General features: G+C 38.6%; 1 protein-coding gene across 1 annotated transcript in view; it reads right to left on the reverse strand.

Annotated features, from left to right (window-relative positions):
• Positions 1-20,832, reverse strand: part of LOC149151916 (26S proteasome non-ATPase regulatory subunit 12 homolog A-like) — a 34,628-nt gene extending 13,796 nt beyond the window's left edge. The window contains exons 1-5 of the mRNA XM_089445534.1: positions 20,438-20,832; positions 2,036-2,224; positions 496-603; positions 305-409; positions 25-81 (exon numbers count right to left, since the gene is read on the reverse strand). Coding sequence (XP_089301660.1) covers positions 25-81; positions 305-409; positions 496-603; positions 2,036-2,224; positions 20,438-20,566 — 588 coding nt within the window. The 5' untranslated portion in view covers positions 20,567-20,832. The remainder of the gene's footprint in view (positions 1-24; positions 82-304; positions 410-495; positions 604-2,035; positions 2,225-20,437) is intronic.
• Positions 20,833-23,271: the final 2,439 nt, after the last annotated feature.

The following is a 23,271-nucleotide window of genomic DNA, read 5'->3' on the forward strand; positions in this document are numbered from 1 at the left end:
TTCCTTTGCAACCACAATCATTACTTGTTCAAGAATGAATGCAATTTTTTCTGTCTTTGCCATTGCTCCAAATGTCTCCACCTACAACATAAAATAGTCAATGATCAACAAGCCAGAAAATTAGCAGCCAAAATATTCACTAAATTAAAATGAAACAAATATTTCTAGAATTACCCTGCCCACAACTAAAAAGACACATTTTTAAATGCCACTGATATAAACGAAAAAATTTCTATGTGAAAAAAAAAAGATGAAAATTCTTAGTTATTTCCAAGGAACATGTAGAGCTGAGTAAAAAACATACTGCAACTTCTTGCATTAAGTCAGCAGCCTCGGCAATAAGACCCTGCTCCTCCTTGATTTTTGCAAGCTTCCTAACCAACCGGGCCCTTTCTATTTCGACATAAATCTGAAATAATGATCAATGGTAAATTATACCACCCAGATGAAAGACTGAGCTGTAACTCTAGAAAAAGAAAGGCCAAACATACACACCTTCCCAGCTGAGACATTATTCAGTGTTTTGATCAGTTCAACACGTGTATCGAGGTCAGGTGTCTCATCAATATATTGCATGGCTTGCTGAACCATCGCAGTGACTGCCTGTGTGTAAAACCACAAGAAATAATTTTTTAAAATTCTGGTGAAGGATTGATAAAATTGGCAATGAAGGACATCCCAGGTAAATTACAGGAAGAACATATCTGAGTAACTTTTATAAAGGTAACCTCCCACCAACTTATCACTTGGAAAGAATCTCTTTGTAGATTGTGGATGCAACTTCTCCTTTATATTCTGTCTCCTAATCATTCGATTGTACATTGATATTATATATTGCACCGAATTTTGGGCATGTGAAGGGGGAAACAATAGGACGGTTTTTGGGGACTGCTCTCAGCTACCTACAAATTTATAGCGGATGGGAAGATGAGGATGACAAATTTTAAAAAAAAAAAAAAATAGTGTAAAATATTCAAAAATAATGCTTTTAGAACACAGGGCTGTGACACAACTCAATAAAGTAACATTGTCAGATAATAGCTAGTTCGATCTTGTCTGCTTGATTTTAAAACCCTGGAATAAAAGGTAGATATAGGGTACAATAACCTACTAAACATGAGAGTTAAAACTGGTGTTGTGATTATCCCTAATTACAAAAGCATACTAATTGTATTCACACACACGACTAAAAATTGACCCAGCAGCTGAATTTTTTTTTTTAGTGTTGGTGCCACATGGGTGTCAATTTGGATTGGGTGGCATCCAAACCTCTACTCCACCTGTCATTCTTTCTAACAGCATAATAATCTAAACATGTGAAAAAAAGTTTGCAGAAAGCTTCAGTAGATTCATAGCAAATGATTAATTAAACTCTGCATGGTATTTGGAAGAGCATATCTGAGTAAATTTTATAAAGGTAACCTCCCACTAACTTATCACTTGTGGAAATGGGCATATGCATGTGACAAAATGGCTTCTTCAAATTACTTAAGCTGTTCTTGGTACTAGTTTCACAAATACCAAACATCTATATGGCCATAGAAAACCAAGATTGATAACATCACCCTATTTTCTCAAAAGCTGCCTCTAATATACAGCTAATAACCAGAATCCTTGTATGAAAATCAATGCAAATTCTAAGTTTCCATTTACTATGAACAGCTAAAGCTAAGGGATACATAGTTCCTAATGATTAAGCACATCTTTAGTAAAGTGATTTAAACTGAAACAGCTTACTTTCCTCTACAGATGGAAATTTTAGCATCTTGTCATTCTTCCCTAAATAAAATTTTCAACCCTCGGTGAAACTATCTCCTAAGTTTTTCCAACTAAAAGACTCATAAAGAACATTTCTTTTTTCCCCTTTCTACGGTATTTCTTCTTCTGAACTCAACCTGTATAGTTTCTAATTGCATAATAATCTAAACATGTTTTCTGTTTTTTCAATAAAAGAGCTATACGCACAAGAAATAACATGGCCCTGGAAATTTCATTGATATAACAATATTACCAAAAGAAAGCATAGACTGGATACCTGCTTCAGCTGTGCTCTTTTCTTGGAAAGAACGCTAATTTGCTCACTTAGTGTCTTCCATGCACGCGCTTCATAACAAATCTGCACTATCGCCACTACCACCTTTCGAGTTCCAGAAACATCAGCAGCAAGCCTCATCTGCTTCTCTATATTTGAAAGAGCATCTATTGCAGCATCCAATTTGCCTTCCTGCAAAGTTCCAACCACAAATAAAATTTGTTAGAATATCAAAAAAAATTATGTAAGGTAAGACAACATCACACAATTCTGCAGATATATTGTAGAAAGGCAAAATTATGGATTGTGTCAAATATATTGAGCAGAACCACCACCAGGGCTTGACTGGTTGGTCAAGATGAAGCAGTGATATTTCCCCCACCAGGGTTCAAATCCCGCCCATTAATATCATATGTTTTGTCTCATGAAATAGCAGGACCATTGTGGCCATTAAGCCCAGTCGGGACATGGCATTTTCCATACAACAAGACACAGCACCCCACCCCTTGTTAGATGCTAGGTGTTAGGTACCCGGCACTTTGGCAAAAGGAGGCATATATGAGAATTTCCTATATTGCACATGATAGCTCCCCAGAACTAGTTTAGCAAGAGATACATGATGCAGTTAAGAATTTGTTAGGTAGCATGAGAAATCCATAACCAGAATTATAGACACAATTTTGAACATCCCCGAAAAATCTCACCACATTTTGGATGACATCCAGTAAGTGAAGTTAGTAATCTGGGGGTTTCAATTAAATTTCAAGCAAATGTCAGTGGCAATATAAATAATGTCAAGTTGACAACCTGAATAAAAGCAAGCAATCAATAATCAGTTATGCAACCCTAAGCGCGTGAACTCCAAAGGTCTCTCAACAACTTAAGACTGTGCAAGGAAGTTCAGAGATTAATTCATCATTGTTTTAAGCTTCTTTACAGGAACTGAAAGTGAAGATGCATGAGGAAGTGAAAATTATGTTGTGCGAAGGTTATGTTTGCAGTGTGCACATATTTTATTAGGCTGGTGACCCAGGTTATGTTGGGCCTGCGCGCCCATGTGTATGTATGGGTTTTGGAGCCTGCATACCTATGTTTACATTTTTTGATGCCAGAGTGCCTGTGTGATTAAGGCCAGCCACCAGAGAGCCTATGTCCAAAAGGCCAGCAAATAAAATACACCACGGTCACAAACCACCAAATGAAAAGAGTATGGGGGGCTAAGAGTCCACAAGAGGGAAAGGTGATGGAATGGAACAATGACATGGAATAAAAGTAATAAAATATCCTTAAAAATCACTTTGGGGAACATAACCCAAGTCAAAAGGCATGATATAATCCTAAGTTATGATGGGATATTATATCCTATGTCCAAAAAGTGAATGGAAAGATAGTCTGTTCAAGTTTCCAAGCGGTGGGAGTGAGTTCCTTATGTGACACTTGGTGAAAAGACCACATGCATACATAATTCATGTTTTCCATGGCAGTGGGGGAGGATTCCATGAATCAACCATCACTCTCCCTAGTTCCTTGTGGGATATGCTGAGGCCAGTCAGGCTATGACCTTGGATAGCCATTGAACCTTGTGACCTATGTAAACAATTGGGAATTCCTCAATGGAATTCTGTGGCCAATTCTCCTTGCTTATCATGGTAAGGGTGAAGCTTGGAGGGGGGATTGGTTGGGTAAAATTGCCAAGTGTTTAGACTGAGGGGTGCCTAAAAGACTCCCAAGGGCAACTGGAACTCCCAAAGCTATAGTTCTTTGAGACTTTCTGACTACCCTTAGAACGGTGGTGGCGCAACCTGAAGGACTAAATAAATAGAAAAGGGGTTGAATTACCTTGAGGTGTGTAGGCTAGGGGATGTGGAACTGTAATTAGGAAGGTTGTTGAAGTTGGTACCTGGCCTAGTACCTATTTAGTATGGACAGTGTGTCCATAGTTGGCTCCAAGTGAGCCTTTTTCCTAGTGGAGTCATAAACCCAACTCAGGGGTGACCCACTGAGAGATTGAGTGTTGATGACAGTATCTTAGGCAAGTACTTCTCCATAGGTCTAAGTGTTTCGAATTGCGAAAGTCACATAATTGACCCTTAACCTTAGCAATTACTTTAATTAATAAAGTAACTGACTTTTATAAGATAAAGTGAGTTAATCTAATGACATGCAAAGGTTATTTGCATTAGTGAATTAAAAGAATCTCAATCGTTGAGATCCGATCTTAACTGTCAATCACTTTAGAGATTAGGTTTGTGAATTCAGTCAATAACTCTTAACTTATAAAAGGAAGGCTAGGCTAAGGGAGAAGATACATCTTTGAGCACAAGACACAATAAGATAGTGAGATCTCAGTGATTGGGTTGAGAAGGACTTTCAGCAAAGTGTGAAGGGTTCAAGGAGGGGTAGCAAGGGAGAAGGATCCAGATCAGGCAAGCAAGATCTACATAGGATTTGATCGGTTGGATCATTTCCATGTTCTGTTGTATTACTGTTTCCTCATAGGATCATTATCTAAACAAAGGAGCCCTTGTATGCTATAGATTATTGTTAATGAAACAACAAATTTCAAAGGGCAGAAATTATGTGTTCATGTGTTTGCGATTGGTGCTTTAATTTGCTTCCGTTGTTATCTATTTTGTGTTAAAATCTTTGTCATGCTTTTTATTTAGTAGATCTCCGTAATAATCTGCTAGGAAATAATTAGCCAGGTTACGGGGGTTAGAAAATTAACATGGTATCAGAGTTCAGTATCTGGGTACCAATCTTTAGAGAACACAGGAGCAGCACATGCGGATTAAGTCTACAGCAATGAAAAGACACAAGGACCATATGTGTAAATAAAATTGAAGTGAGATCAGTCATAAGAGTACCACAGTCAACAACCACTGAGATAAAGTAAGCCAACTCCCAAATCAAGCTGTTGCAGCCATACAGAGCAACAGGGAGCCGCAAAACAACAAGCAGAAGTTAGGTTCGTACAAACAACATCCGCCATAAGAGTTGCAGTCATAGACAGTACAAGAGCAATATGAGAACAACATCCCAGGGTCACCAGGGCGGCCAGCAATGTGATTGGTGGATGTCATCCTTCAGAGGGAGATAGGAGACTGTACCAGTCAAGACTTCGGAAAAAAAAATAACTTTCCATTTATCTTTCAAATGACCAAAACAAAGATCCATAGGAGATCTTAGCAGATCTATAAACCGACAACATTTTTTGTGGATGCTAAAAGGAGGCGTAATGTTCATAACAACTTAGCACACAGCTAATTTTTTAATCAGGTCTAGATATGGCAGCAACCAATTTGAAATGTGAAGATAGGTTGGAAGGAGCATCTAAATTCTTGCCCTGGAAGGCAAGAGTTACCTTGCTGCTGAAAGAGAATAGGCAAGATGCAATGCAATTGCCATCCCATGAAAAGGACATTAGAGCTCAGCAGGTCATCGTGGATGTCATGAAGGATCACTTGATCCCTCACTTAGCAGAGAAGAAAACTAGGGAGATGTTCAAGGCTCTAGTGGACCTATTACATAGCAACAACATGAACAAGGAGATGATCTTGAGAAACAAGCTCAAATCCATCCACATGTCAAGGTCTGATAACATTACCATTACTTCATGAGGATCACCCACACACAAAATCACCATGCAACCATAGGGGAGAAAGTAGAGGAGGTAGAGCTTGTAAATGTGGCATTGAATGGTTTTCCCAAGTCACGGGAAATATTTATCAATGAAATCTACGCTCAAGAGAAACTTCCCAATTAGGAGAGTCTTTGGAATTGGGATGACCACATCCAAGAAGAGACTTGGGAGGAGTCTAAGGCCAATAGACAAGGAGGTGGAGAAGAGAACCTAGCCCCCGTCAATGTTAATTTCCTTTGAACCCAGCAAAAGATTTATTGTTCAATGAAATATACACATAACAGAAATGCAAATGCTTTCTAATCTGATTTCATAACAGCAAATACTCTGGATTCATTAACTAGTATGCACAGCAAAGCAAATACACGAAACCCCATAAATAAAACTAATAACACATCTTTTACCCTGGAAACCGCAATGTGGATAAAACCAGCAAACGTTGGGCTTTCTATTCAGCTTCAGAATGAGAATTTACAAGGAGAAAATTCATTAGCAATCTACAGCAACTACACCCCAACAAAATCTATGTACGGCCAATCCCAAAAATGCATTGTACGAACTGTTTGTATGGCCAGGAAATGCAGCCTGCTCGTTCCAACAAGTGTGGTGTTGTACGAATTGCCTTTCAACGTTGCTTTGCTGCCCCAGATGATACTATTATTCGTCGTTATTCTTCAATCCCTATGCTCCAACTGAATGCCCAAATGTGCCACTCGAATTGTCTCCTCAACAACTCAATTCCCCTTCAAATAGTGGCTGACTTAATTCTCCAAAGAGATGGATGGTTGAGATTGCATCTCATCTTTTGAGATCAAGGGCCACGACTTAATCTGTCATTGACCTTTTTACCCTTTACCAAAAAGGTGGCCAGAAAGTCAAATTATTAAATTTAACTTACAGCCTAAAGTCCTGACTTAGGAAATAATTAAATAATGTTGTAGGAGTGAATTTTAGGTGGCTGGTTGCATGTCATGGCACCTAACCTATGTAGAACCACCTTCCAAGCTACAAATTTAACACTCCCTCTTAGCGAGGAAGGTGTTCTGCACAACACCCAACTTATCCCCGAAGAATACAAACTTGCCCTTTTTTAAGCCCTTATCCAGGATGTCTGCTACCTGCGCATCGGTAGGTCCGTATTACAGCTTCGTTGTCCCCTTCTGCACAAGCTCTGATGAAGTGGTACTTGACATGAATGTTTTTTGACTTGTCACGAAACATCAAATTCTCAAAGAGCTTGATGCAACTCTGAGTGTCATAGTGAATGACAATAGCAAAAAGCCCCATGAGGAGCTTCCAAAGCCAAATGGTCTCACAGGTTGCCATACTAACAGCCATGTACTCAGTCTCGGCAAAACTTGGCGCAACTAATCTTTGTTTCCTATTGAACCAAGAGACTGCTCTTGATCCTAGGCTACAACAGCGCCTAGAAGAGCTCTTGTATCAACTATACTACCTGCCCAATATGCATTTTTGTACCCCTCCAACTTCACTCCATCCAACTGAATGTTCCTCAACCCATACTCGACTATGCCTTGGAGATATCTCAGCACATGTTTCGCAGATACCCAGTGAACTCGCCTAGGCTCCACCATAAACTAAGCGTGTTTGCTGCAAAACAGATATTTGGCCTGGTGTCGACCAAATAAATGAGTGAGCCAATTAACTGTCTGTACAAAGTAGGGTCCACTGCCTCTGATCTTGAAGTACCAATCTTCTTCCAGTTGGTTACTAGTGGCATGGACATGGGCCTGCAGTCCTACATCCTGAATCATTTTAGGATCTCAACTGCGTACTTTCCCTACCCAAGGAAGACCTCTCCCTCTTTTTTCCACACCTCCAAACCTAGAAAATAGTGCATCAACCCCAAGAACTTTATCTCAAATTCTACATTAGGTCCCTCTTGCATTCTTCTATGAGCCTCTCAAATCTTGTGTGAAACAGGTCATCAAAATATAACACCAATATGAGAGGTTTTCCCTTCACCTAAATGTAATACAAGTTCAAGACTACCTCACTCTTGGTGAAGCCCACAACCTGCAAGTAACTGTCAATCCTAGCATACCACGCCTCGGGACCCTGCTTGAGCCCATACAGTGCTCTCCTCAATCTACACACGTGGGAATCCCTCCCATGCACCTCAAAACCCTCCAACTGCTCAATGTAGATCTCTTCCTCAACAACACAATTAAGGAAGGTCGTCTTCATGTCCATCTGGTGAACTTTCCGACCCATCTATGCTGCTATAGATATAATAGCCTTGATGGATAAGTACCTAGCTACAGGGGCGAAGTTCTCTTCATAGTCAATTCCTTCCTTCTATTAAAACCCCTTAGCCACAAAACGAGATTTGAACTTCTCCACACTAAAATCTGCAATGTGCTTGATTTTGTACACCCACTTGGAGCCAACCACTGACTTACTGACTTGCCCTTTGGTCGTGGTACTACCTCCCATACATTGTTCTTCATGATGGAGGAAAACTCTTCCATCATGGCATCCATCCACACCTGATGCTTGGATGCCCCCTGAACACTGGCAAGCTCGGCCTCAATCAACTCACTCATCAACATTGTATAACCAAAATAGTGTTGAGGAGTCTTGCTATGTCTGATTGAATATCTAACAGTACCTACATACTCTTGGGCCTCTCCCAATGTCTGCTTTGCCCACTTAGTCCTCGTCCTCCCTGTGTTGGGAATCTAGGTTTGGGTCTAAAGAGTCCTCTACCCCTCGTGCTATTCTTCCAGCTCAGCCTGCTTGCTCTGCTCTCCACTTTGCATGACAATATGCTAAGGGGTTTGTGTTGCCTCAACAATGGGTGCTTGATACTTTTGAACCTCAACTGAAGATGGATCTGTGTTGAAGGCTTTCGAAAAGCCCTCTCTTCAAATCTCACATCCCTCCATATCATTGTCTTCCTAGGAGCAGGAACACACTCTGTAGTCTTTTGAGGTCTTGTTGTACCCCACAAGAATCCCCTTCTTTGCAGTAGGTTCCAGCTTCGTTCTCTTCTCTGAAGGAACATGGCAATACACAAGGCATCCAAAGATGTGATTGTGCCTTAGGTCTGGTTTCCTTCTTGTAAATGCCTCCTCGGTGTCGATATGCCCAACACCTTGTGTGGGCTACTATTTTGCAAATATACAACAATATTGCAAAGCCTCTGCCCATAGAAATATAGGTAGCTCCTAGCAATGAAGCAGAGCCTTTGCCGCTACAACAATAGCCCTATAATTCTGCTCTGCAACCCCATTTTGTTGAGGGTTGTATGGAGCTGTTAGCTCCTTCATACAAAAATTCTTGAAGGCAATTGAAGTGTACTCGCCTCCATTGTCAAACCTCAATGTCTTGGTCTTCCTTCCAATTTGGTTCTCAACAAGAGCTTTGAACTCCTTGACCAATGGAAAACCTCGTCTTTGTTCTTCATGAAATAGATCCAAGTTAACCTGGAGAAATCATCTATGAAGGTCACATAATAATGTTACCCACTCAAGGACACTGCCAACATCAGCCCCCACATGTTTGAGTGTATCAAGTCCAAAATGCTTTTGGCTCTAAAATCGTTGCTTGAAAAGTTGGCCTTAGCATACATACCTAGTGTGCAACCCTTGCACACCTCATGTTGCTCGACCTTCAGCTCTGGCAACCCTATCATAATCTCCCTTGGCACATTAAGCACTCCATGATGAAGATGAGCCATTCTTCATTGCCATAGCTTCCCCAACCCTTTGCTGCAACTAACCAATGCATGTGTTGGCTCAAACTTTAGTCTAAAAAAGTTGCCCTTCTTGACTCCTATCACCTTGGTTGTTCTGGAGTTTTTGGGTCGAATGTATACTTTTCCCTCCTAAAAGGTCACAATGTCAACCTTGTCCTCCAAGGTAGCAATTGAAATCAAATTATTGGTCATGCCCGAAATGTACAGCACGTCGTCCACCAACAATGGTTTGTCAGACTACCTCTAAAACTTGACCGTGCCAACACCGAATACTTTGGTACTTGGCATTTTCCCCAAGTTCTATGTAGAAATCCATGTCCTTCACCTTAAGGCCGGTGAAGTACTCCTTGACTCCCATCATATGACAAGAAGCCCCACTATCAATATACCACGCGTTGATGGTAAAAGTGCTTGAGAGACAAGCAACGAGTGAAAACTCATTCTCAAAAACTCACCCACTTCTGCAGTAGCAACAACCTACTTCTTTTGTTTGCCCTTCTTGTTAGGGCATTGGCTGGCAAAGTGTCCTGGATAACGACATGCAAAACACTTGACCTTACTTAGGTGCTTCCCACCCTTTGAAGATAATCCATCACTTGGCCCTTTTTTGACCTTGGACTTACCCTTGCCTGCTAGGGCAAGATTCTCCTCCTCTTCGAACCTCTTCTTCTAGTCACCACACTAAGCCCCCTCTCGAATTTCTTCTAAAATAAAGTCATCCCATGTTCTCTCCTAAGAGAGTAGGTGCTCTCAGCCAACAATGCACTTGCCAAACACCTCCCATTGTTTCATAAAGCCATGTAAGGCTATACGCAATGCACACTAGCTCAAGTTCTAGGATTGTATTCCCAACAATTGCCATTCCGTCCCTCGACTTCATTATCATGGTCAAGTAGGTAGCTACACCCTCGCCTTTGGACATTATGATGTTGTGAAGCTTGTCCTTCAACACCATCTTATGACTCTGATAGCCGCTCTAGTATAGCTTGGTGAGCACATCCCACATCTTTTTACTAGTGTTTTTCTTCGACAAATCGGGTATCAAGTGGTCTTTGAACCAATCAAGAATAATCCTATGTGCCTTGGCCTCTTTAACCTCGTGAAGGTCTAGAGCAATAGGATTTGAACTAGGATGACAAATTGTTGTACTGATGAAGTTCCGCAGCTTGTTCTCATCGAGAACTATTGTGATTCCCACTCGCCACTAAAGATAATTCGAGGAGCCTTCTAGTCTGTCTTCGTACCAAACGCTAGTGGCCATGGCAAAAAAACCCTAGAAGCTTGTTCATTGAAACCTGATTGCTTGACCTAGTACCTTGTGTCAAATCGCTTAGCTTCGTATTTAGAGGCTACAACTCTGATACCATGTTAATTTCTTATGAACCCAATACAAATTTATTGTTCAATGAAATAAACACAATAGAAATTCAAATGCTTTCTAATATGATTTCATAACAACAAATACTCTAGTTTCATTAACTAGCATGCACAGCAAAAGCAAATACACGAAACCAAAAACATAAAATTAATAACACAACTTTTACCCTGGAAACCCCAGTTGGGGGAAAACCTGCAAGCATTGGGCTTTCTATTCAACTTCGGAATGAGGATTTACAAGAAGAAAATAGCAATCAGCAATCTTACCAAAAGAGGTGGCTAGAAAGTCAAATTATTAAATTTTAACTTACACCCCAAAGCCCCAACTTGGGGAATAATTAAATAATGTTGTAGGAGTGAAATTTAGGTTGTTGGTTGCATGTCATGGCACTTGACCTATGCAAAACCACCTTCCAAGCTACAAATCTAATAGTCAATATGGCCAAAAAGGGTAAAGGGAAGCGTTCCAAGGGTAACAATGAGGAGTCAACCTCTCAAATAGGAAAGAAGGACTTGAGCAAGATCAAGTGCTTCATTTGCCACAAGAATGGGCACTATGTATCACAATGTCTAGAGAAGAAGGGGAAGGGGAAGTCACAACAGACATTAACATCAACAAAAGTTCATCTTGATGAGTTCGCTGCAAAGTTTGAGGACTTCTCACACCATCACCAGGAGTCATTGGTACTTGGATAGTGATGCATCATGCCATACGATAGAGGCACATGAGCTATTTAGTAATCTGACAAAGAAAGACTCAAATTTACATGTGGAGCTTGATAATCAAGCCAAGTATGAAGTGAAGGGTGTTGGAACCCTTGAGTTTCAATTCGAGTCAGGACGAATGTTGAAAGCCAAGGAAATGTTGTTTGTACCAACACTGAATAAGAACTTGCACTCAGTCTCAAAGATTGAGGACAGAGGATATGAGGTTGTGTTCAAGAATAGATGGGTGCTCAGACACAGTAGCAACCATTGAGGTTGGAGAGTGGCTAGAGCAACTTAAAAAGATTGATGGGCAAACCTATTCAAGCATTGGTACACCACATTGGCAACCTATGTGAGTTATGACACAGGAGGTTGGGACACTTGCACTACAAGGTGTTGTCGATCCTAACGGAGATTGTCATCGATCTCACAGATTTCAATGTTGAGCACCAAGGCATGTGCAGAGGATGTGCACTTGGCAAGAGTAGGTCCAAGGGAATTTTGGATCCCATTCATTCAGTTGTGTGTGGGCCAATGTCAATGGCATTAACACAAGGAAAACAATACTATGTCAGATTTATTGCTAACTATTCCAAGAAAATTTGGATCTTCTTTATGAAGACCACAGATGAGGTCTATAGTCAATTGCAAGAATTCAATGCCCGAGTGGAGAACTAGATAGGCAAGAGGATCAAGGTCTTGAAGTTAGAAAATGGCATAGAGTACACCTCCAACAAATTCAAGGATTTCTTCAATAAGGCAGAGATCAAGGGGGAGATGATAGTCTCTCATATAATCCTCAACAAAATGTAGTTGCAAAAAGAAAGAATCAGTTCATCATTAACTATGCCAAGGCTATGCTACATGACCAAGAGCCACCTATGTTTCATTGGGCAGAGACACGTAACACTACAATTTTATGTGCAAAATAGGAGTCCTCAATATATTGGGGGACAAGACTCCTAAGGAGCATTCATAGGGGTGAAGCTAGAGATAAGACACTTGAGAATCTTTTGTTGTCCAGTATACATCCATGTTCTTGCGGAGAAGAGGGCAAAGTTGGAGGCTTTAGGACAGAAATGCATATTTGCTAGGTATAACGAAACCTCAAAAGCTTCCAAGATCTTTGCACTGGAGCAAAGGAACGCAATTGTGAGAAGAAATGTTAAGTTTGAGGAGAACATGGCATCTAAGAAGTCTTACCACCAGCAGTGATAAAGGACGAGGAGCAGGAGGCTCCAAAGGTAGAACAACATGCAAAGACTTCCAGTTTTGGGAGTCGCCTTCAAATTGGGGGGAATCAATAGCACTTTCTAGTTTTGTCAAGAGACCCACGCAGTTTGAGTTGACATTGAAGGATGTTCAAGAGCATTTTAAGGTTCCTAGGAGCACATTTAGGGAGAGCAGGCATTCAAAGAAGTTTTCAAACTACATGGCACTAATGAGTAGAGTCATTAAAGAGGCAGCAGACCGAGAAGTTTGGAGGAAAGCCATGGTGAAGGATGGTGTATGGAATATTATAAAGGGTAGCAGGACCAAAGGAGAAGCCAATTCCAAATGGTTATTCCAGAAGTATCTTCCTAGTTAAGAGGGAGTGTTGATGATAGTAGCTGAAGCAAGTGCTTCTGCACATGTCTAAGTGTCTAGACATGTGAAAGTCAAATAATTGACCCTTAACCTTAACAATTACTTTAATTATTAAAGTAATTGACTTTTATAAGGTAAAGTGAATTAATTTAATGAAATGCAAAGTTATTTGCATTTCTAAATTAGATGAATCTCAACTACCGATCTCAAGTGATGTTGAGATCTAATCTCAACCATCAATCACTTTGGAGATTAGGGTTGTGCATTCGGTCAACAACTCAAACTTATAAAAGGAAGTTTAGGCACAAGACACAGTGAGATAATGAGATCTTAGTAATTGGGTGAAAGACTTCCATCCAACTGTGCGAGATTCGAGGAAGAGCGCAAGATGCAGCAAGGGAGAAGGATCTAGATCAGCCAAGCAAGATCTGCAGAGGGTTTGATAAGTTAAATCATTTCCTGGTTTTGTTGTATTTGTGTTTTTCCTCAGAGGGCCATTATCCCAGGTAGGGAGCCCTTGTATGTTATAGATTATTGTTAAATGAGACTACAGATTTTGAATGCCAGAAATTATGTGTGCATGCATTTGAAATTGGTGTTTTAATTTGTTACCGCTATTATTTATTTTTTACGTGTTAAAATCTCAGCCGCAGTTTTTATTCAGTAGATCTGCATAATAATCTGCTAGGAAATAATTGGCCAAGTTGCTGGAGTTAGAAAATTAACAATGATTCTTGTGCATATGTTATTGTGTGATTATGCATACTTGCATTACCATTAAGGCATGATATGGTAGTATGCATGAGGCATTCATGACAGACCTGAATTATAAAACAAGGAAACCATAATGGAGGAACTAAGTCGCATGACAGACCTGAATTATGGAACAAGGAAACCATAATGTTGGAACTAAGTCTGGTAAGGCAACCAGAACATGTGCAGAGCAGTTGAATGATGTTGACTAGAATTAGAGCCCAGTCACCATGATTATTAATCAATGGAAATGTGCATGCAGCAGTGGGAACAATCAAAGAATAGTTAGAACCATTTATGCATTCAACCGCCTCTTGTATGCAGTCAACGAGTAGTCATTTCCTTTATTTAGTTAAATGGCAGTCGACAAAATATGGATTCATGCCTGTGGTTGATGGACAGTCGATGGCAAGTTGAATTTCTGGACTCAGGAGTGAAGTTGACCATGTATAGAGACAAAGAACAATATACCTAATGGTATGGTCAACAGCAAGTCAACAAGCAGTGAATCCATGGCTAGTCAACAAACAATGACCTATGTAGACAATCAATAGATAGCCAACAAGCAACCAATGAACAGTGGGTCCAAGCAGATGGTCAATAGAGAGTCAACGGGCCAGTGGTAATCATCAACCAACAGGTTAAGTCAACTCTAGGAACAAATTGCAAAGGAAAAAATTTGGTATTTGATTACAGCAAAGCAAAATTTGTGTTTTCTAAGTTATCCTGTGCTCTCGACAGTAGGCAAAGGGTGCTAAGTACATTACAATGGGAAAAGGCATTAACAGGATTATGGATGTAACTTCTAGAAGCATCCACAACATGTGCAGAGCAGTTGAATGATGTTGACTAGAATTAGAGCCCAGTCACCATGATTATTAAACAATGTACATGTGCATGCAGCAGTGGGAACAATCAAAGAATAGTTAGAACCATTTATGCATCCAACCAGTAGTCATTTCATTTATTTAGTTGAATGGCAGTCGACAAAATATGGATCCATGCCTGTGGTTGACGGACAGTCAATGGCAAGTTGAATTTCTGGACTCAGGAGTGAAGTTGACCATGTATAGAGACAAAGAACAATATACCTAATGGTATGGTCAAGAGGAAATCAACAAGCAGTGAATCCATGGCTAGTCAACAAACAATGACCTATGTAGACAATCAATAGATAGTCAACAAGCAACCAATGAACAGTGGATCCAAGTAGATGGTCAATAGAGAGTCAACAGGCCAGTGGTAATCATCAACCAACAGGTTAAGTCAACTCTAGGAAAAAATTGCAAAGGAAAAAATTTGGTATTTGATTACAACAAAGCGAAATTTGTGTTTTCTAAGTTATCCTGTGCTCTCAACAGTAGGCAAAGGGTGTTAAGTACATTACAATAGGAAAAGGCATTACCAGGACTATGGATGTAACTTCTAGAAGCATCCACACAAAAAAGCTCCCCACAATCTGGACTCCATCAAAGAAGTGAAGCTACTGAGTGCTCAAAACAAATCTTGAGCAAATTTATTCATATTGTTGAGAATGTCAAAGTTTGTTAATGTTGGGAAGGTCATGTTGTGTAACATGATTAGTAGCACACAAAACCAACAACTGGAGATGGCAATAACAGGCACCTCAAACTCAAACAGCATTTAGCAGGTCAACACTCTCAAGGATCAATCCTTAGTACTTACCTTCATTGGAATCTTCAAGGAAAAAAGTAAGAATTGGTACATACCCTTTTGTTGATAAGTTGTATATGCTGTTTAAATTATGATAAGAAATCTGGTTTAACCAGCTCCATACTGGATGTATGAATCTAAAGGAAATCCTAATTATTATATGGTTATTGGATCAGTACAAGACAGAATGAACAGGTTTAAGTTGCATACTGCAAAATTTTCACTTAAGTTGCTGCACTCTGTCAGTCCCTATAGGCTATACTGATTAGTCCCAGACAAGCCAACTGATTTCGTAATCTACTGTTATGTATTATACATATATTTTATCCTGCAACAATAAACACATTCTCAGATGCTATGGTGCAAAAAAGGTAGTTTCCATGCATTTGCCCAAATAACATTCTATAGCATCATTCTGAACCCAAGCAAATGTTTAGCGCCAAAGACAATACGAACTTACTAGGTATAAGTGGCATATTGCAAAATCTTCACTAAGTTGCTGCAGTACAACAACTTAGGTGATAACCGTATCATAGTTATCATCTACTAAGATTTGGAAGTTAGATTTAAAATATAAATATATATGCAAAAATCCAACCAAAAAAATTTGGAGAAAAATAATATGGGGAAGTGCAGTTATTGAATTTGATATGGTAAGGCTGAGGACACAAACATAACTCCATAATTATTTGGAACCCATATTCCTGCAGTGGCTTGGGAGGTTGGTACAATCTTTTGTAAGTAATCCATACATGGATCCATTGACCTAAGGCATGTTCCAGATCACCATCTATGTTGCCTGATGGAAGACAAACAGCGACATATGGAGTTGAACTTCGTGTATTCTCCAGCAAAATCATCTTTAATGTTTTCTAGACCAAGAAGAATCTTTATAAGCTATCCCCATATGCATCATTTGGTTGCACCAAACTTGGTTTTACTTCCAAGAAACCGCCAGGCAAGCCTGGTAACTTGTTCAGGGAAACCAGTACTCCAGGATTAAATCATCGCATAAAAAATAAAACACAAAACTTGTATGACTTAAGAGCAATTTTAAGAACTGGATCATATAGATAGTTGAGGGGAATTTTGTAGAGAGTTAATGGCATCTGAAAAAATGTACATCACTGCAACAAGGTCTGAGATATACTAAGGACAAGTATACCCTTATCATCTCAAAATATACTGAGGACAAATATACCCTTATCAACAGAAAAAATTGGTATGCTTAGAAGATAAGATCAAAATAATGAGCACACTGTCCTGTCCTGGATAAATTAAGAACTCTCCAAAAGGTAGAGAATTATATGATCCAGCAACTTGCAAGCAGTATTGAACAGCTAAAGGGTGTGCCTTCTCTGCGTTAGGTTTGATTTCGTGATTTTACTGAAATAGACTATAAATTTTCCAGTAGAGCTTTCTAAACTTGATATGATTTTATAAATTGTAGATAGTTCTTTAGAGGCTTTCTTGTCCAGGCTTTCTCTGCAACTCCCTACCTGCAGCTTGATGCTTAGATGCTTACTTTGGCAGTAGCAGATTTCATTTTCCCTGTGCCATTGATTGCAATTCTTCCATGGTATTGTTCTTTAATCATTTTTCTTAATACCTTGGCACCCTATCCTACTTTGCCAGTGTCATGGTTATTTCATGCAGATGAAACTCTTTCCCTTCATGTGTATTTCTATTTGGCATTTGTAAATATCAGTTAAGAGAGTTCCTCAGCACCTTAATATTCATTCTTTTATATTCCTTGTTCCTGGCTTAAGGCACTATTTCCAGAAGCCTAAAAGATTAAAATATTTACTTCACCCCTGGTATTGGACCTATCCTTGTTTCCACCATAGTAATCCTCTATTAGTGAAAATTTTATCAATTAGCATCGTCAGTAGTTTTTTTTCATGTAAGCAAGTTACTTCTTTTTTCTCAAGCTGCCATGCAAAAAACTGCAACTATTTTCTATTGTTGAGTACAGTAGGAGGGAACACATTAGGTTTTAACTTCAATATTATCACGAACTTCCCGATTATTGAACCTTGGTCTATTCAGTTCAACATGTGTGACCATATTTTCTTATCCATCTAAATTTCTATTACGTTATGAAAGGGAAGTTAAGACCTGTTTCCAATAAATCCTGCCTAAAGGTAATTCTACCACCTGCATTCGAAAGCTATGACGTCCATAATCACTAGTGCAATAAATGCTCACTGCTTATTTGAATTCAACCACGGTTAAATGAACCTTGAGAACATTCCTTGGTTTTCTGATGTTGAAATTTTCCATGAAATGTCCCCAGAATTGAAAGGTGCCACTGAGTAAAACTTAAAATTCAAATACAGAACACAGAAATTTACTCTCTTATGTGTTATTCTCTATTGTGAGAAGTAATTGATCCAAAGAACCGCATCTGCAATTAAAAATAAAAATTGTTACAATTTGAGACCTTTTCAGAATTAAACCAATTTTCCAAAACCAGCCGGTTCAACCAGTTTACTGGGTTTGCCAATTCAAATCAAGGGTCTCAACTGGAAATGACCGGTTCCATACTGAACAAGCCAGTTCTGTAGATTTTGGTTTTTTTAACTTTAGCTGTTAGTTTTGGGGGCAAGTTTTGTCGTCCCACACATCAGCGTACAGATTGGTATGGAATCAGTCAGTTCAAGCAATTAAGGCCAGTGCTGGTTCAGTACAGAACCAACCTTACATGCCTTATGCCTGAACCAACCCATTCCAGATGAGACCATTCAGAATTGGCAGGATTGCCACATTTCCAGTGCATGTATGAGGGTATGGAAAAGGCAAATCAAGAGCACGAAACCCTCGATGTACCTTTGTGTTGGTAGTGCTGATTATTAAACTGCTCTATCATGTGCATAATAAAAATGTGCCCTTCACTCCAGTAGAACCACTACTTAGGCATTTTAAGCTTTTCTACCTTATTTAAATGCTTGGATTACGGAATTTTATCAAAATTGGACGATGTCAGCTGATGTCCCTGGGGGATTCCGATTCGGGTAGAGACAAAAGGCTAGAGCATAGGGGAGGGGGCAAAGGATGACAACGATGATGAGGATCCAAAAATAGGCATTGATTTTGGTAATATGTAGTTACTTGTAGAAAAATGTTTTTTTTATTGTGGAGGCCATTTAGGACCTCTTTGTTGAATATTCATGTATTTTGGTTCAGATATGCATTGCACTCCGGGATAATTTAGTTATATCAGTTTTATTTACATCTTTATGTAGCAGTGTGTTTGTTTGATGTTGATGTTGTTTTAGAAATAAAACTTATATATATATAATGTATTTTTTTAAGTTTGCAACTATATTGCTGACAAGTTAAATTCTGGACACCGGCAACAAATTCCCAATAATGATAAATGTAACATTGGGTTATATGCACCCTTACTTGCTAGATACATGAGAAAATTTTGCATATTTGTGTCTAAAGGTTTGGATTCACATGGACGTACATGAATGCATTATTTTTAATCAAAATTTGAATATTTCATGCATTTTTTGGTTGTTCATTTTTTACAGTTTTTTCCTGTTCCAGTCCAATTTCCAGTTTTAGGGGTTCACCAGTTCAGTGACCAGTCTGGTTCAGATCACATTGCTTGAGATGGACTAGAATGCAGTAAAAATGTGGCTGCAATAAAATGACTCTTTGTTGGAACTTGGGACAGATACTACTAAAGAGCATCCACCGAATCCTCTAATGATGTTGGTGACCTAACTGCAAGCTGCAAGCATGTTTTAAATTACACGTGATAGAAAGAGAAATACATTCCCTTACTATGTACAGATAATTAATGGCAATACATATAAATTAAACAGGAATTCAGATAAGGAATAGCAATCCCTAAGAATCAAGTGAATTCAGGTGCATCACAACACCCAGGAATCAGAGGAATGTATTTCCCCAAGTATATACCTTCACAAATATCAAGAAGTACATTGAATATCTGTGCATTTGTTCCCTTGCCAACATTACAGAACAAGGATCGATTTGGGTCCGACCAAATCGTGGCTTACATAAGAATCTGGCTACCAGCTGAAAGCAGACCTCAAATCTGCAGCTTGCCTGCTATGTAGTAATCGCTATCAGTCTTGCGGGATGTGTTTATACTCCCGCGCACATCTAACTTTTTTGATCTTTTGATTGTCTTTCTAAACAAAGCTTTTGCCATTTGATTGTTTAAATCAAGTACTGTCAGATTTGCCCGGACTGCTTTCTAAAGGGTCAATTTTTTATAAGAAGCGGAAACAGGAACGTGCCATCTAGTCGCACACTTGAAGGAGCCAGCAGCTACGCGTAAAGCAGGCTAATCAGCGCCAAACAGGCTATTGGAAATGATTGTATAATGGAAAAAAAAGACATGGCTCAATATCCTCCCTCTGGTGGGAACGAGGGTCAAATGGTAATATACTAAATCTTGTTCGTTTGATTTTAAATAGGTCACAACTGGGTTCAAATATATGCCACAGAGCTGAACGCACTGCCCATTTTAGAGCCAATTAGGCATGCTGGCTTCTCAGACCACTATGATGGGACCCGGAAGGGGCAGCGACCCGGAGAGACCAGGGAATTGTCCGAAAACTACAATCCACGACATTTATATGAGACCTCTTACCAGGTGACTGTCAAAAGATGTACAATAACTGGGACAAAGTTTTTTCTCGATGGTTCGGCAATTTTCTGCTTTCAACTATGAAAAAGTGTTCGATTTAAGCTAGGCAATTACCCGCAACTATTCCTCCTAAATTCTGTACATCGAACTTTGAGTTCGAAATAAATATGAGACGAATAACCAAAGATAAATCCAGCATCAACCCATCATTGTTTTTGCACACCGAATAATGAAAACATTTTTCCTTTGAGCCCAACTTTCAAAGTGTCAAACTAAATAAATGTACTTCAATTTCCGAAAAAATGATGTTACCTGGAGGGCTACTTTCCTCTGCGCAGCAATTTCACGGTCAATAGAGTCCAGATCGGCTCCGGCAGGCCTCCCGGAGGGACGACCAGCGTCCGGAGGTCCGGTGGAAGCTTCTTCCTCCATAGCGCTCATGGTTGTCAAATGAAACCCTAATCAGAGCCCTCTGCGTCTCCAAATGGCTCAAAAAACGCAGTAATGGCGTTCAAATTGTACGGAATAACAGATATGAACAAAGCAGCAGTTGCTGGGCAGCCAGAGAGAGATCTGCAAGCAAAATAAGAGCACGAAATACAGAGGTAAACTTTAAGAAAGTTGGAAAATAGGGTTTCGACTTTGTTTTAACAGCTTGAGTGAATGAAGCGAATGCTAAGAAATGGTAGGACGTCACTTTTGCTTTTCGAGCTTTTTCTTTGAGGAGCAGATAAATTTTCATGACGACGTAACTACCATGTAAATATTAATTTTTCGTTAACGATTTAACTACCATGTAAATATTTGCTTAGTTTCCAAAGTCGACATTGGTTTTTCACAGCCATAACTTCTATTTCTTTGAGGAGCAGATAAATTTTCATGACGATGTAACTACCATGTAAATATTAATTTTTCGTTAACGATTTAACTACCATGTAAATATTTGCTTAGTTTCCAAAGTCAACATTGGTTAACGATTTAACTACCATGTAAATATTTGCTTAGTTTCCAAAGTCAACATTGGTTTTTCACAGCGATAACTTCTATTTGTTTTACCGTGGATTTTATAAGCAATCTGTCTTATAGACTATTTTGAAGGTTAAAATAATTTTCTTTCTTTCTTTTAAATTTTAAAAACACAAAAATCAATATATTGCTAATGACTTGAGAAAAAAAAAATTGAAAATACAAAACCTAAGTGTTGCTAGTAAGTTGGGGAAGAAGTCATGATGCAATCATGTGTACTGATAAAAATGAAGTTAATATAAAACAACATATGATAGTGAAAGTGGTAAGAAAAAAACAAATGTTCGTTTTTTTTTGTTTTTTTTAATAAGGTTTGGAAAAAGTAAGTGATATTTTTTAATTTAAAGGAAAAATTCAAAAAAAATTGAAGAGTTGCTTTTCCTATTTGATAATGGTGTTGTAGTAAATTTATTGGTGTACCATGGATTTTATAAGCAATCTGTCTTATAGACTATTCTCAGCGTTAAAATAATAATCTTTCTTTCTTTTAAATTTTGAAAACACAAAAATCAATATATTGCTAGTGACTTGAGGAAAAAAATTGCAAATACAAAACCCAAAGTGTTGCTAGTAACTTGGGGAAGAAGTCATGATGCAATCATGTGTACTAATAAAAATGAAGTTAATATAAAAGAACATATGATAGTGAAAGTGGTAAGAAAAAAACAAATGTTTGGTTTTTTTTGTTTTTTTTTATAGTGTTTGGAAAAAGTAAGTGATATTTTTTTATTTAAAGGAAAATTTCAAAAAAAAATTGAAGAGTTGCTTTTCCTATTTGATAATGGTGTTGTAGTAAATTTATTGGTGTAAATTAGTCTTAGGGGATTCAAACGGAGTATTTGTTGGCATTGAACATGCATGAAATTGGCCAATTGCCCACCAAAGCTTTCAATAAGGATTGAGCTAACCATTTGGCTATGAGTCAAACATTTTATGTTTGACATTTCCTCTAACTCTAAAGGATTAGCTATGTTTTTTTACTCATTGAAGGCACATATTAACTTGGCTTATACATTGTTTACTAAGGTGCACCTAGCACGAACTCTTTTAATTAACTATCATAAATACTTATGTATTATGTTTTTTTTCATTTTCTATTCTGAAATTCAATCCAACCAACAAACTAATTGGACATTATTGGATTGCTTGATAATGTTTTTTGTAATGCTTTTGCTAGCTTGATGAAAAGCATCAGTGCCCCTTCAAGATTTGAAATGTTTAACTCGTGTCTTTGTTTTGTCTTTCAAATGGAATGGTCTATAATGGACACATGCAATTATGGTGTTATATACTCAAATTCCTCCCTTAACCATTAAGGCAATCCAAACCACAAATATGTAAGTTTCAAACATTTGTAGTGAAACAATGCATACATATTCTTAAGTAAAATATAAAGAACAACAATGGCTAATATACAGTACATAGAGATTTATTCTAAAAACCCTCAACTAGGAAAGCCAACAATCTATAGAGTTACACATTTATTCTTCATTGTATTAACTTAACTACACATAATACAATATTTAGGTATTATGTGGCATCCAAAACCCCAATCTATTAACCCAATTAAATTACAACACTAACTTCTTCACAAAGATTATATTACAATGTGTTAAAAAACCATTGATTGAAATAGACCAAAATAACCCAAAAAAAATTAAGTGCTTCAGCCATAAACCCCCTATTACCCACCAAAATGGGTGACCCTATAGGATAAAAAAATTATCCCATTCTCCACATCCAGTCGGCCAGCCATGCATCCCCTGATAGCCACCACTGGCAGACAACTTACCATTTTATCTCAGCCAACTACATCAATCATATGCTTCTCACCCATCTAGTAAAAACATATGGATGAAGGTTGGCTTCCGATCAAAAGGTAATTTATTCATCTTGCAATTGGGTGCTTATGCTTGTTTGTATTTGGGCATTTGATATGGATTAGGGGGTGACCCGGAAGAAACATGGGTTTTGATCGTGATCTTGTTCCCTCACCTTAAATGGGGTTTTAATCTTCAATCCTAATCCAATGGGACCTCCCCTAATGACCCAATGGGTATAGGAGGGGCATTAATCATAAAGCTTTGATTGAGATAGCATTGTTCCATCTATCCCTATTC

The sequence above is a fragment of the Pinus tabuliformis genome, chromosome 9 (assembly GCF_031772625.1).
Source record: "Pinus tabuliformis cultivar Carrire ecotype Pingquan chromosome 9, CPIR1, whole genome shotgun sequence".
Taxonomy (NCBI): Eukaryota; Viridiplantae; Streptophyta; class Pinopsida; order Pinales; family Pinaceae; genus Pinus; species Pinus tabuliformis.